The 14314-nt window shown below is 49.5% G+C and overlaps 1 protein-coding gene across 1 annotated transcript in view; it reads left to right on the plus strand.

Moving 5' to 3' along the window:
* The window catches only part of ASCC1 (activating signal cointegrator 1 complex subunit 1), a 34931-nt gene that overhangs the window by 6596 nt on the left and 14021 nt on the right, over positions 1 to 14314 (plus strand). The window contains exons 6-9 of the mRNA XM_030951196.1: positions 4804 to 4940; positions 7030 to 7149; positions 11150 to 11271; positions 13307 to 13386. Coding sequence (XP_030807056.1) covers positions 4804 to 4940; positions 7030 to 7149; positions 11150 to 11271; positions 13307 to 13386 — 459 coding nt within the window. The remainder of the gene's footprint in view (positions 1 to 4803; positions 4941 to 7029; positions 7150 to 11149; positions 11272 to 13306; positions 13387 to 14314) is intronic.

Consider the following 14314-nt stretch of genomic DNA (forward strand, 5'->3'; position numbering starts at 1 on the left):
GGTGGCCTGCACAGGGCTCTGGTACAGTGAGAGAGGCAGCTCTTTGGGGGCTGGTGGCCTGCACAGGGCTCTGGTACAGTGAGAGAAGCAGCTCTTTGGGGGCTGGTGGCCTGCACAGGGCTCTGGTACAGTGAGAGAGGCACTCTTGCTCTTGGGGCTGGTGGCCTGCACAGGGCTCTGGTACAGTGAGAGAGGCAGCTCTTTGGGGGCTGGTGGCCTGCACAGGGCTCTGGTACAGTGAGAGAAGCAGCTCTTTGGGGGCTGGTGGCCTGCACAGGGCTCTGGTACAGTGAGAGAAGCAGCTCTTTGGGGGCTGCTGGCCTGCACAGGGCTCTGTAGGGGCTGCTGGTGCCATTGGCTCTGGAGTGAGGCTGTTTATTTCAGCATGGGCTTTCTCTTGCCCTTTATCCCCTTCTGCCTGGGCTTATGGCTGCTGCAGCCCTTTCACCTGGCCTTCCTGGGGATCTGGCACTGCTCTGCCTGAAGGCTTGGCATCCTGGACTCCATGTATTTGATCCTCCTCCTCTAGCTGTCTGCCAGCAGGTCCTGTGGATCTCTGTGGTCCCTCCCTATGGCCTTGCCTGCTGCAGTAACCTCAGTCTATCCCATACCACCTGCTGGCTTCTGGCTGCTCTGGTGTTGGATGAGTCTTCCAAGGACCTTTCTAAGTCCTTTCAGTTTCTAAGATGTGTGTTTTATCCACCTTTGCAGGCAGTGCTGTTGTGTGTGCTCTCCTCCGGTGTTTTCAATCCTGCAGCACAACAGGCTCACCCAGGACCAGCCCTTCTCCCTGCAGAACACTGATTTTTCCTGCCTCCTTGGTGGGTTGCATCTCTGCAGCCATTCTCCACTGGTGATGCTACTTGCTCTCCAAACCCCTCCTGGTCTTGTCTGTCACATTGTGTCTCTCTTGTTTACTCTTAAATGTCAGTTTGCATCTCTGGGGAGAGGGGGGTTGTCTGCCATCTCTTAAAAACAGGTTCACAGACTTTGTGCATTCCTCAAGTGCTGTCAGTCACATTTGGAAGGAGCTGCCTGCAAACCTTGTCTCAGAAAACTGCAGCAACCCAGCCTTGGTCAGAGAAGTGCTGAGACCGAGTATTGGCCATGTACATCTGTCCTCCTCCTGCCTGTCCTTCTGTCTGTCCTGCAGTTTTTGTTCTGTGCCTGGACAGCTCCAAATCCTGTAAGGGCCTGAAATGTTCCTGGCACTGCTTACATCAGCTCTAGAGTTTCAATTTTCAGTTTGAAATGTAGAACTCAGTCAGTAACAGGTATTCAGGGGGCTGCATATGCTTAGCTTAGGAATATATAGTGCTTTATTTTTCTGCCCTTCCTTCTCCTGGTATTAGCAGAAGGGTTTCTAGATGTATTTATTGCTTCCTGTTAGTTGGAGGAGTGCTGTGCAGCCCCGTGCCTCTCTCAATCACTCCTCCAGCCAGTAATGCCACTCTAATACCACTTTATCTCACAGCAGGGTCTGCTAGAAACCACATCAGTAATGAAAAACAGTAATTCAAAACTGTGCCTCACAGAGCAATAAAAAAGCTTATAGATTTGTCCAAAGCAATGGGATTTCTCGGAATACTTGAGGAAATCTGAATGGGTTTCAGTGACAGAAGTGGGGTGTTTCTCTACCTGGTGCAAAACATCACAGAATGAGGTGAACTTCAGCCTTTGAATGAGGGATAATAATGGCAAGGAAGGGAAAGGAGCAGGTGTGTGTGTGTATGTTGTGTGTGTGAGAATCTCTTCTGGCCATTGAGCATTTGTGAGGGACTCTGTTTCTCTCTGAAGCAGTTACCATGACAACCATTCATTTATATTTTATAGCATTTTGTTGGTAGGTATATGCTTTCTAAGTTTTTTCTGTGTGTGTCTTGAAATGCTTTTAGAAGATAAACCTTGTGCTGAAATACAGAACACTTCAGGTGTTGTTCATGCTGTACAGTCAGGGCTGGCAGGGAGATGAAGCAGGGCTGAGGGGAGGTTCTTTTAGGTTAATTTAATCTAAATATGGGGAGGTGGCTCACCTGGCCAGGCTCATCACTGATGTGGTGCAGTGGAAGGACTGGATGACCTTGGAAGTCTCCTCTCTCTCACAGTCATGTAGGTGTCAGAGTGAGGAGAGCTGTCTGTCTGAGCATGAAGGTGGAAAAGGGAAGAGGCTTTGCAGAAGCATTGCTGTGAAAAATCACAGTTGGGTCTTGGAGAGCTGTGCAGCATTTGCAGAATGAACAGGCTGCAGCTGTAGCAGGGAAAAGAAACATGATTGCTGTCATACATGGCAACCTGTAAATACCAAACATTGCTAATGAGGTGTTTTATCTCAGAGGGGAAGGGACAGAAAGTGGGAGGGGTTTTTGAGCCTGTAGCTCTTCAGTCAATCCTGTGCAAATACTGTTTTCCTGGCTCACTCCTTTGTTTGTGCATCAGGGTGGCACAGGGCACATAGCTGACATGCAGCATCCTGCTCTTGAGGAAAAAAAACCTGAAAAACATAAATCTGTCTGCAAACATTGGTAGCTCTTAAAACAGTAGAGAGGGCAGGGTCAGGGTGGAAGAGCTAAGGAGCTTGATCCCTGGGCTGAAGTGTGTTGTAATTTAGGGTTTCCCTACTACAGGGTCTTACATTTGGAGGGACAACGTGCTTGGGCTTTGCAAGGAGTTGGAGACCCCAGATAAAACCCTTTCTGTGTTCCTTCTAAAGAAGGAGAGCAGAGGTAGAAGTCTTTGGTAGCAGGAGGGTGAAAAAATGATTGAGTGGAAATGAGTTGGGTTTTTTTGACCATGACAGGGCAGTGTTAGGGAGAGGCGTGAACTACAAAGGACAGTCATCACATATGGATAGTGCATAAAGGGATTATTCTTCCTGCCTCTCAATACATCCTAAAGAGCCCAGGTTTGAACAGTAAATTTTTGTAGAGACAACAGGGCAGGTTCCCCTGAGGTGACTCAGTGATTGCTGATCACACATCATGATCTGGGATTAGAGTAATCGAGTTCCAGTTTTTTTGCATCCTGGTGAGCAGCATCCAGCCAGGCAGGGCTGCTGAGACACCCCCAGGAACGTTGGCTGCTCCAGGGAGGGCCAGCTCTGACGCAGCATCTATTTTATGTGTGGGGGAAGTGGGATCTGCTGGCCTGTGAAACAGTAGGGAGTGTAAGCAGGGTTTTGAGGAGCTGCCTGAAATACTAGGGAGTAAAGCAAGAGGATTATCTAGGTCTGGGCCTGCTCACTGTGCACTGCCCTTCCCTGCTGAGCTCCCCAGCAGCAGTAGTGTGGCTCGTGGAGGTGACGTGCCATCGTTTGTCAGCTCAGCCCACACTCAGGTGTTGAAAACCTCAGTTAAAATGCTGCTTTTGGGGTAGGGTCATGTTTACAGCACAAATTTTGCTGAGGCAGAAAATGAGGGCAGGGCTTTGGCTTTCTGAGCTGCAAAGGGCTGTGTTACTGTGCCTCATCTGTGCCCTCTGTGACCTCGGCTGCTTGTCCATGGCAAGGTTGAATCAAACCTTCTCCCAGGTTCTGTTACCCAAGCTGTTGTTCTGTGAAGGGCCAAATATTCTCTGGCTGCAGATATCACTGGAGAAAAAAGGCTGACAGAGAGAAATCATGTCCTGTCATGCATGTGAACAGCAGCATGAATTAAAGGAAACCACAAAGCTTTTACTGCAGGGAGGGGAAGGTAGGAAGAAGTGAGATGGGGCCATCGCTGGTGTTTGCCAGGCTGTGGCTGCTGGAGCAAGCCCCTGGCCTCTGCTTTGCAGCCTGCCTTGTCCCTAGTCCAGCCCATAAGCTGTGCTGTAAGGAAGGGTCTGCGCGTGATCATTAGGCATGAAAAATGCTGAGCGAGATGTGGGGCATGAAACTCTTGACAGGCTGAGATACTGCAGCATTTAAACGTCTGAAAGGTTTTATTTCAAACTCTGGAGCACAGTAGAAACTTCAAAGTTACTGTTCTCAGCTGATGCACTCTTTTCAGATGCAGAAAGGCTTCCATGGCCTGGCAGGTTGGCTTCTTCTGGAGTTAAAATTGGAGGTTATTTAATGTGCTGATGGGAAGCGACCACGAAGTGGAAATAATTGTTTTAATATGGGCGTGTTAGCCATCCTTGAGGTATTTTTATAAGTATCCTAGAACTGAATTGCACGTTTCTTAAAGCTGGATGTAACCACTGCTCCACCTGGGAGCAGTTCCTCCCCAGCAACAACACACAGCTCTTCTTATAAAGGGAATTTAAACTTAATTCACCTCAGCAAACTATAGGGTGTATGGGAAGAAGAAAAGTATAATTATCAGAGCTGGTATTAGCTGTGCTTCTGTTGTGAGGTGCAACCTGTGTTTAGACAGGATTTAGAGACCATTTAGAGCTTGTCACTACAGCTGGTCTCAGCTTTATTGCACAAGAAATGGATTGAAGTTTTAAATCTGAGCTGGCTTGTGTTGAGTTCATTGCTGGTAGCAGATGCTGCGTCGACAGCTGTGGAAGTCTCCTCCCAAAAACCCCAATTCAAGTGAGTGTTGCAGGTCCTGGGTACCAAGTTACAGCCTGCTGTCCTGATCTTGCAGGCTGCTGTTGAGCAGCTCTGATGGAAGAGCAGGCGGGGAGCTGTGGTGGGACTGCAGCTCATCTGCCAGGCTGAGAAATTTTCAACTTCGAGTCATTACCAACCCGACCAGAGATAAAAGGATTGATGCCAGTGACTTAATACCTGCTTTCTGTAGTGTTTGTCCCTGTGGTGGAGCAGGTTGTGTGTGGATGAGGTAAGACACCTCTATGTGATGGATTGATTTGTAGGATCACGGGGTCAGCAGCAGCCTGTTCCAGAACCCTGCAAAGCTTCACCTGACTATCGGGACGCTGGTGCTCCTGAACGAACAAGAGATCCAGAGAGCCTGTGACCTCCTGCAGCAGTGCAAAGAGGACTTTGTGGAGTAAGTGGTGGGAGAGGGATGTCATCACCAAGGCCTTGATAGAGGGGAAAGCAGCACTCTGTTTTGATGAGGAGCAGTGAAGAGAAGAGCAGCTCAGTAGTCTTCTCTCAACTCTAGAAATTTAGAAAAATTTAGAAATGTTTTGAAACATTTAGAAATGTTTCAAATGGGGCAGTAGAAATCACTGAGCAGCCATAGAGAGCCTTACAGCATCTGTAGCTCAGCTCAGACCCTCAGCATTCCTTGAAAACCTGCTCTGCTCACTTCCCTTCCTCACGTGCATCCCGTTCTTTGTGCCTGAGCAGTTTTTGCTGCTGTCCCCTGCCTGCAGCAGAGGGAGGGCTGAGCTCCCTTACCTTTGCACGCTGCCTGCAGTGGGCTCTGGCGCTTCCCTCCTGCCTCAGAGCAGATGCTGAGGTGTCCTTGACACACATTCCTGGGCGAGGGGAGCCATCAGGAGCCCTGTGAGGGATCAGCCTGAAAGCGTCCGTGCTGCTCCGGGAGCACGGCTGCCTCGCTGCCTGTTAACACCCAGCTGCAGATGTTGGGGCTTTGGCTGCAAATGTGCTCCAGTGACACCTTAATTAGCTTATCTCTGGTCAGCTTAGTAATTGAAGATGGCCTGAGGGGGTGGTTTATTTATTTATTTCTGCAAAGCCTTTGCACACAGAGCACGGATCCTTTGCATTCATTTATTTGCTGCCTCGGTGCGTGAAGAATTGGCCACGCTATGCCAGCTGATATCTGTGGGAATTAATGCATGGCCAGAATTCATACCTCTGCCTTTAAAAGGATGGTTTCAGTTCAGCTGTTGAACAGAAATGCAAGTGTGTTTCCAGGGGGAGGCTCTGAATGCAGTATTTGGAAAGTGCCAGCTTCCACATAAGTGGATTGAACTGATGCCGAGAAAATCATTGCTCCCTGTTTCCTTTAGTGAAGGGGGAATCAACACTTGAAGGTAACCTTTAGTTTATTTCCCCTTCCACACCCAAGTAAATATACTTGGAAAATTAATTAGGCTCCCTTCCACCTACATAAACCTTCATTAGCTTTCATTTCCTTTTCTAAAGTGCAGGCAGTGCCCTCTGAGGGTAGCTGTGACCATTTTGACCCTTTTTAGAGTATGTGACCTTTAGTGCTGTTAATTTGGTGTCCATAATAGTACATTTGTGCTGTTTCCCTCCCAGTAACTATACCAGGAAGGGAAATCACACTGCTTATTTCACTTGGGAATCTTTGCTGAGAACCTCCAAAGCTGAACAGAAGTGAGCAAGGTCAGAGCAAAGTCACATTCACCTTGTTAACTTGTGTTTGTTACATCTGCTTGGCCAGACACTCCCTGTTCTTTGCACGAGCCCTGGGTGTTAAACAAGGCATCACTTACTCGCAGGGAGCACTGGCTGTGGCACCAGCCTCCCCAGGATGCTGTTGGGAAGCAGATACACTCTACAGGGCGTTTGCAGGTGTGGGAGTGCATATTATATCCTGCATGAAGAGCTGGAGCTGATTTCAAACCAGCTCAGTTTACTGGCTGGATGTTGCACTCAGAGCTGTGTTCTGTATCAAGTACCTTTCCCAGCAAAAATCAGGGACTTTATGGTTGGTCTTTTCACAGGGAGGCAGGAGCCTCTCTGGAATGAGAACTTGAACCATTTCCTTCTGCTGGGTTTTCTGACATGTGGATGGAGATCTCCGTGTTGGCCTGGCCTGTGAGCACTGACAAGTTGACTTCATGTGTGTCTGAAACACCAAATGTATGAATTCAAATTCTTTTACCACTCAGGGGATAAGGCAATAGCAGCCATAAGCTTTTGAGTTTTAGGAATTAGGGAGACTTTTTGAGTTTGGGTGTTTGCAGGGCAAACAAGCTGAAAAATAGGGGACAGAAAAGAACTCCTGAGTGGAGTTCACTGCTCCATAGGCTCTGTGTAACATTTGAGTCCCACTTAACATCAGATTTGTGTCTCACTGTGGCAAAAAGAGTATCTAATCTCATTCCCATAGTAAACCCAAATATTTGTTATGTGTTGCATTTCAAGAGCTGGTGTGATGTTTTTCTTTTTAACATTAGGAATTTCTTTAATTTTAGCCAAATTACTGGAGGCCAGCCCCTGACGGTGGTGGTGGCAGGAGTGGAGTACATGAACGATGACCCTGCTATGACAGATGTCCTTTATGCCAAAGTCCACATGAAGGATGGCTCAGACAGGTGAGTTCCCCGTGCTCCTGTCTTCCATTCCTCCCCAGAGTGCCAGGGAAACCCTCTGGAGCTGGTGGGTGTTCCTGGCAGTCCTCAGGCCAGCAGAGTCACCAAGATGAAGTCATCCTTGCTTCCTGAAGCAGCTAAGGCAGTGATGTGTGTGCTCTTTAACTCAGTCACTGCAGCTGAAGGATGTTGTTTGTTTCTGCAGCAGTCTGTCAGGGTGAGTGATGGAGTCACAGCTCACACAGGGATAAGATGGCCAAGGAGATACTCCTGAGAGGACTTAGAAGGCAGGATGATTTGGCCTCTAGTTCCCAACCTGCAGTCCAGATCAATCTGGACAGCCTGGTGTGTTCTATTCTGCAGCACTTAATTATTCCTAAAACCCAGTTAGCCCAGAAGGTCCTCAGAAGAGCATGACCTGATTGCAGAGCTGGTTTGTGTGTCTGCAGCAGCCTGGAATGGGTGCTGGGTGTGAAATGTCTTTTGGAGCTGCTGCTGCAGGATCTTGAAGCCTGGTTGGTGTCAGCCCCAGTGTTTGTGCTGCTCACCACTGTGGCTGATGGCTTCAGCTCTGCAAACAGCCCTGCCCAGGATGTCCCAGTGTCTGGACAACTTTCCTTCATCTTGTTTTTGACAAGGACTACGTCACCAGTGGCAGCACCATCTTTTCTCTTGGTGCTTTCTTGAAGACTGAGGAAACACAGGTGGTGCTTGGAGCACCCTGGTCTGGTGGAAGGTGTCTCTGCCCATGGCAGGGCTTGGAAGCAGCTGATCTTTAACACCCCTTCCAACCCAAGCCACTGTGGATTCTGTGATTAACATAAGAGCTGTTGTACTCAGTGCTGCTGGTTGCCAGAAACAGGGAAGGGGAGTAGCCCAAAGAGCTTTACCTCCTGTCTCTGAGCCTCAGCCTTCTGTGCCTGACAGCACTGCCCTTTTGTTGTGTGTTCCCATTGCCAGAGGACAGCAGGAGCTAGCAGAGGTGCAGCTGGAGGAGGGAGGCTGTGAGCAGGGACTGGCTCAGGGAAGAAGGGATGTGTTCTGGCACATCCTTTCCCTGAGGGCTGAGGAGATGGTGAGGGGGGGCCCTGCTTTAAACCACACTTTGGAGGCTGTGTTGAAGTCAGAGATCGGAAGTGGGATAAGGAAATGAGGGGGAAAATGAAAAATGCAAGAACTGCTGAGAGGCAGTAGGAATTGAAGTCTTTTCTTGGCTCTTCCACTTTGAAGTCTGTCCTACCCTGGAAGAGGTGAGATAAAAACAAATGGGGCAGGTGGGGAACCAGGGCAAGGCAGAGATCAGCCAGGAGCCAGAGCACAGGGAGAAAGAGAGCAGAAGCACTTGGAAAGATGAGATGGAGACAGACACTGCGTGACCCAAATGTCCTTTGGTGGGTTTTGCTGTAGAGAGAATCTAAAATACCAACCCTGGGCCTCTTCTCCTGAGTCACCAAGCTCTGGCTCTTGCTGAGGTGCAATGCTTGCCAGTCTGGTTGCATCTGAAAATAAATCTGCAGCCTGAGGAGCTGGGAGAGGAATCCTGTAGAGCATAAACAGGGCCTGAATTGACAGTGATGTCTGCCTGCCTCTGGGGACAGCTGGAATTGTTGGTACTTGCACCCTGCTCTGTTTGAGGTGCCAGCTGTGCCCTGTGTGATGAGAACACACTTGGGCATAGTGCTGGAGAAAGTGCTGATGTGCATCAGGGCTGGCAGAGCTGCTTTGGGCAGGGGAGAGAAGTGAGGTCTTCAAATCCACCTGGCCTTGAAACTGAAAACAGCACTCCCCACCCCCCCAAGAAAGGACTGATGTCTCCACTGTCCTTCACAGAGATCTGTTGGCTGAGGTTTTTAACAAAACCAGACCCTGTGCTTTGCTTGGCACCTGGAAACTGCCAGGCTTCTCTTCCACAGCACCTCTTTTGCTTTTTGCATAGCAGCAGGCTCAGAGAAAGCCAAGCAATTTGAAGTTTTAATCCTTGGCCCAGGCTGGTCCTGCCCTCACCTGCAGATTGATTCACAGAATCACAGAACAGGCTGAGTTGGGAGGGAGCAATGGGGGTCATTGAGTCCAGCTCCTTCCTCTGGCCAGGACACCCCAACAGCACCACTCTGTCCCTGAGAGTGTTGTTCAAATGCTCCTGGAGCTCTGGCACCTTTGGGGCCAGTGACAATTCCCTGTTTAGTGTACCCCATGACCATCTGGGTGAAGGTATTTTTGTGTTGATGGAGAGCAGCTTTTCCTTCCTCTGAGATTCCAGCAGACACTGTGTTGGACCAGCAGTGATTATAAAGAGAGGACAAATGGTGATGTGTCCAGAAAGCCCCTGCTTTGTTTTCTGGCCTGTGACACAGGTCGTTGCTGAGCAGCTCCTTGAACCTGCTGAAACCTGCTGTGCCTTGCTCAGGGAAATGGGGAAGCAGTTTCTGAGCTGCAAGGCCAATACCAGAGGAGAGCAGCAGCCATGTGGCTTCCTGTGCTGGATCAGAGTGCTGCAGCCTGTGCTGGAGAGAGGTGTGTGCCTTCCTGCCTCATGTAAGATGTCCTGTTAGCTCTGTGTAGTTCCTGGCGTGGCTGAGGGGTGGAGTTCCTTCCTGATCTTTGGATGATCTTGATCAGCTTAAGCTGTAAAGCAGGAGATTTGATTTATCCTGACTTAGCTTGCATAACTGCAGACAGAATTAGGGGTTGGCAAGCCCTTCTGCACATAGAATGGCTCAGACTGAAAGAGGGATCATGCTCTGATGCCTCCCACATGGCAAATAATTTCCATTATAATTCATTCTAATTTGTTTTATTTCCTTGATTAACTTTATAACGTAATAAAGCACCATTTTCACTTGAGCTATCCTCTGTTAATTTGTTTCAGTATTGTCTGTAATGATATTCATTTAATCTTTGTCATTGCCTAATTTTAAAAATCACTGAAGTAAAGCCAGAAAATAGTAAAAAGCCGTGACAATTGGTAGTTTGAGAGTCTTGAAATGGTCACATGGGGGCTGGCAGCCCCTGTGGGGCAGCCCAAAGCCAGCAGTGAGGTCAGAGCTGGCATCCAGAGCATGGCAGCCTCAGGCTCTGGGGACAGGCCATGCTCTGCCACAGCTGAGACACCATGGTGGGACCTCAGAGCAGAAAGCTTCTGATCCCTGGGACGTGCTGGGAGAAGCTCAGATTCTTCTGCACAGACTGAATACCCTCTGGCCTTGCTTTCAGAGATGGGAAGCTCTCATTCTCTCATTCTGGCATATCTTCTCTACCTTTAGTAAGAATCAGGCACTGCAGCAATTTTTTTGGGCACAGCAGCAGCCTGGAAGCTCCTTCAGCTCGTTAGACATGAGCACAGTGCTCTGATCCCTGCTCCTGCTCCCTGTCCTAGGATGGGTCTGCCCTCAGATCCTGACAGTCAAGGCCAGACACAAAGGTGGGAATGAGTCCTTGGATTTTGCTTGCTCAGCAGCTCCAAAGCTGGAGTGCTCACCAGGATGTGCTGGCAGGGTTTGTGGCCCTGTCACCACGTTCTGGGCTCTCCCAGACAGCAAGCCCAGGGCTGGGTTGGATATCTGGGGCACAGAGGAGCCAGGCTGCAGCAGTCCCTGAGCACATCCTGGGAGCCAAGGTGCCCAGGCCCCTGCGGGTGTGCAGATTTTAGCATTTGCAAGGAGAGTCACATTGTGTTTCCTGGCAGTAGGAAGATGCATCCTTCAGCTCCCAGTAACATCTGTCACTGTGAGTGAGCTCTCTGCTGTGCTAAATCTGCCCTTCCTCGTGGAATATTTGCAGCAGAAGCGATCACAGAGGAAGCTTTGTGCAACACTCAGAACTTTTTGCATTAGAGCTGAATGCTGATGTCTCTGCTCGCTCTCCATCAGGGACCGGCTCCCTTTCCTGTGTGCAGGCAGAGACTTCATTTCACACTTGCTGCCCTTCTGGCTGAAAAGCCCAAAGCTGATGCTGCAGAGGCTCCTTGTTTCACGTGGCCCTGTTCTTTCCCTTTGCCTCCCAGGTTGCAGATGCTCGCTGATCAGCTGGTGGAGCGCTTTGTGGCCTCTGGCCTGATGCTTAAAGAGTGGGACAGGGTGAAGCTGCATGCCACAGTCATGAACACTCTCTTCAGGAAAGATCCAAGTACGTACAGAGCCTTCATCCTTGCTGCTAAATGCATTTAAAGTAGTCCCTTTGCTCAGCAGATGCTTTTGTTTGCTTTTTCAGTGTGGTTTTTCTTACTTACAGGGCTGGGGGGGAGATATCTGCAGATAAAACCCAGAAGAAAATAAAGCAATGAACAAAAGTCATAGATTCAAAACCTTGGCAGCCTGTAGCATTCATAGTAGCTGGGCTAGGGAGAAAAAACGTTCAAGTAGAATCATAGAATGTCCTGAGTGGGAAGGGATCATCCAGCCCAACTCCTGACCCTGCCCAGTACACCCCAACAATCCCACCCTGTGCCTGAGAACATTGTCCAAACACTCCTGGAGCTCTGACCATTTCCTGAGGAGCCTGGGCAGTGTTCCCTCTGGGCAAGGAACCTTTTCCCAATATCCAGCCTCCCCTGGCACAGCTCCAGCAATGCCCCAGGTCTCAGAGATCAGAGCTGCTCCTGCACTGCCCTGTGTGAGGGAGCTGCAGACCCTGATGAGGTGTCCCCTCAGTCTCCTTCAGGCTGAGCAGAGCAGGTGACCTGAGCCACTCCTCATGGAGGTGAGATCTTGGGCTCTCTGTGTCCCAGTGTTGAATTTAAACTGGGTAACAACTCCATGTGTTGTGCTGACCTTCAAACAAGATGAAAACATAATCCTCTTTGGTTAACTTAGAGACTGCTCATTTCTTTAGGAAAGTGATTCCATTGTCTTCCTCCTTAAATCAGATGCAGACAGATGAATGTGATGCGAAGCTGAATGTGAGCTGTTCTTGAGTGTATGGCGTCTGCTGTCTCTGCCAAAAGATTGTCTGCTCTGAGCTGTCTGTAGCATCACTCTGATCACATTACTTTATAAAGCAGCCCTAAAAGCATCATCCTTGGGGTGGGGCAGTGTGTTACAGCCTGGTTCTCCATATGCAAACATGCGTGCTCTGTCCCCTGTGCTCTGCAATAGGTTGTGTCAAGAATTCTTTAGTTGTTGCCTCTCTGAATCTCTGCAGGGACAGTGATAACAGCAGGTGATTTGTGTTATTGTCTTCTGGGCAGGTTTTGGCTCTGACTGCTGCTGAACTCAAACAAGCACACCCAGGGTGCAGAAACCCTGTAAAGATGAGGCTCTCAAAGTGAGCCCTGGAAATGTGACCCCAGAGTGCTGATGTGGCTCTGCACATGGGCAGCTGGCTCTGGCATCCTCAGTCTGTATTCTGCACAGCCCCATGAGGCACGAGAGGCATTCAGACACAATGGGGAGAGCATTCCGCCAGCATTCTGCAGGCAGCCATAGGAGTCTCTTTGTATTCCATACAGGATTTGAACAGCAAGCTGGATGTGAGGGGGACTTCATGGTTAATGATGGAGATGAAAAAGAAGTACTGAATATATTCACCGAGTGAGGCAGAGGTGCTATGGAAGGCACAGATCATGTACTTGGGGATTATATAAAAACCCAGCCGTGCTCTGGGGAAATGGATCTCACATGTAGGCTTTTGGCAGCTGCTGTAGGCCTGGGTTGCTATTCTGAATGTCTGTGTGTGTGTGGCTGTGTGCCCACCCCACAGAAGCATCCCCAGCACACGTAGGGTGCAGGCAGCACAGGTTTGTGTCGGGGCCGTCTCCATCCCGCCTGGCGCTGTGCTGGCATGCTCAGCCTGGGATCTGGGGCTGTTCCAGGCCATGCAAGTGCTGTCTCACACCCTGCCGTGGCAGGATGAGGGATGAAAACGAGCCAGAGAGAAGCAGGTGTGTTGCACTGAGCAGTCAGCCCTACAGTCACGACAGCAGTAGCTGTGATTTGGGGCCTTTCCTCCAGGTGACAGAGGGGATCCCCACAGAGGCACCAATTCCAGCCCTTTTCCTCCTTAAAATCCAAGTGGAAGTGGTTTTTTTTTGCACTGAGAGTTGGGCAAAGATGGTTTATTAGCTGGCAGCTGACTTTGGGGAGGGACAGAGTGGGGGGTGAAGTACAGCACACAGAGTTCTCCCATCTGAAGCTCATTCTGCTGGTGGCTTTTCTCTCTACAGCTGAAGAACGAAACAACACAATGCCTGGTAAATCATCTTTCAAGGAGCGGGAGTCATTTAATGGCCAAAATATCCTCAAGGTCAGTATGAAACAATTAGGGAAATGGAGCCAGCTGTGGATATTGTATAGCCAGAAGAGGTCGAAACACCTCTCCTAGACTGCTTTTGTCTTGGGCTTATGGGATCTCCTGGGGCTTGGGGGGGTGGGGGGGGGAAGGGGAGAATCTGTTTAGAAAATAAACAGTCCAGAGCACTGGTAATTGGGAGCATTAGAGTGTTTAACAGGAGCATTCCTGGAGCTGCTGAGGCTCAGAGCAGGGATATGAAGCACGAATGCTAAGTGGGTGTTCGTGTTGTCGTTTACTTCGCTCCTGTTTTACCCTGGAGACTCAGGCTCGAGTTGATTCTCAGCCCACCAGAAAGAAGCACTTCGTTGCTCTTGTTCTACTCATATATATTTATGAAACTAAACCCCACTCTCATTTCACTTACTCTTTCCTTTTTGGTTTTTAATCTCTGCTATTGATTTGCTCCAGAAAAATACTGGGTAGTGGTAGGGAGTCCCACCAGGATCTGAGGGCTTTGGCAGTGATGAGAGGTTTAGAAAACAGGATCCCCCACACTGTGGAGGTTGGGAAAGGCTCAAAGGCTCAAGGGGGAGCACGCTGGAGACTCCCAGGCTTTGCCAGCCAGGGTTGGGGCTGCAGGCAGCCTCTGCTGCTCATCCAGATGGCTGTGGCAGACTGATGCTGTGCTGCTTGACCCAGAGAGAAAAGTGTCCAGAGAGAAAAGAGATGCACAGAGGAGCAGAAATGGAAAACAGCACTAGCTTGTAAGCAAATCTGCAATCCTCATTGTGTGAGAGGATTTGTTGCAGGCAGCTCTGATAAGAGGGAGCGAGGACAATGCATGGGTACATTTGGGAAGGGTAAGAAGATATTCTGGCAGTGAAGATACATGAGAGAGGATGCAGGCTGGGTGGGAGCTGGACAACCCAGAAGGACTTTA

Source organism: Camarhynchus parvulus, chromosome 6, assembly GCF_901933205.1.
Source record: "Camarhynchus parvulus chromosome 6, STF_HiC, whole genome shotgun sequence".
Taxonomy (NCBI): Eukaryota; Metazoa; Chordata; class Aves; order Passeriformes; family Thraupidae; genus Camarhynchus; species Camarhynchus parvulus.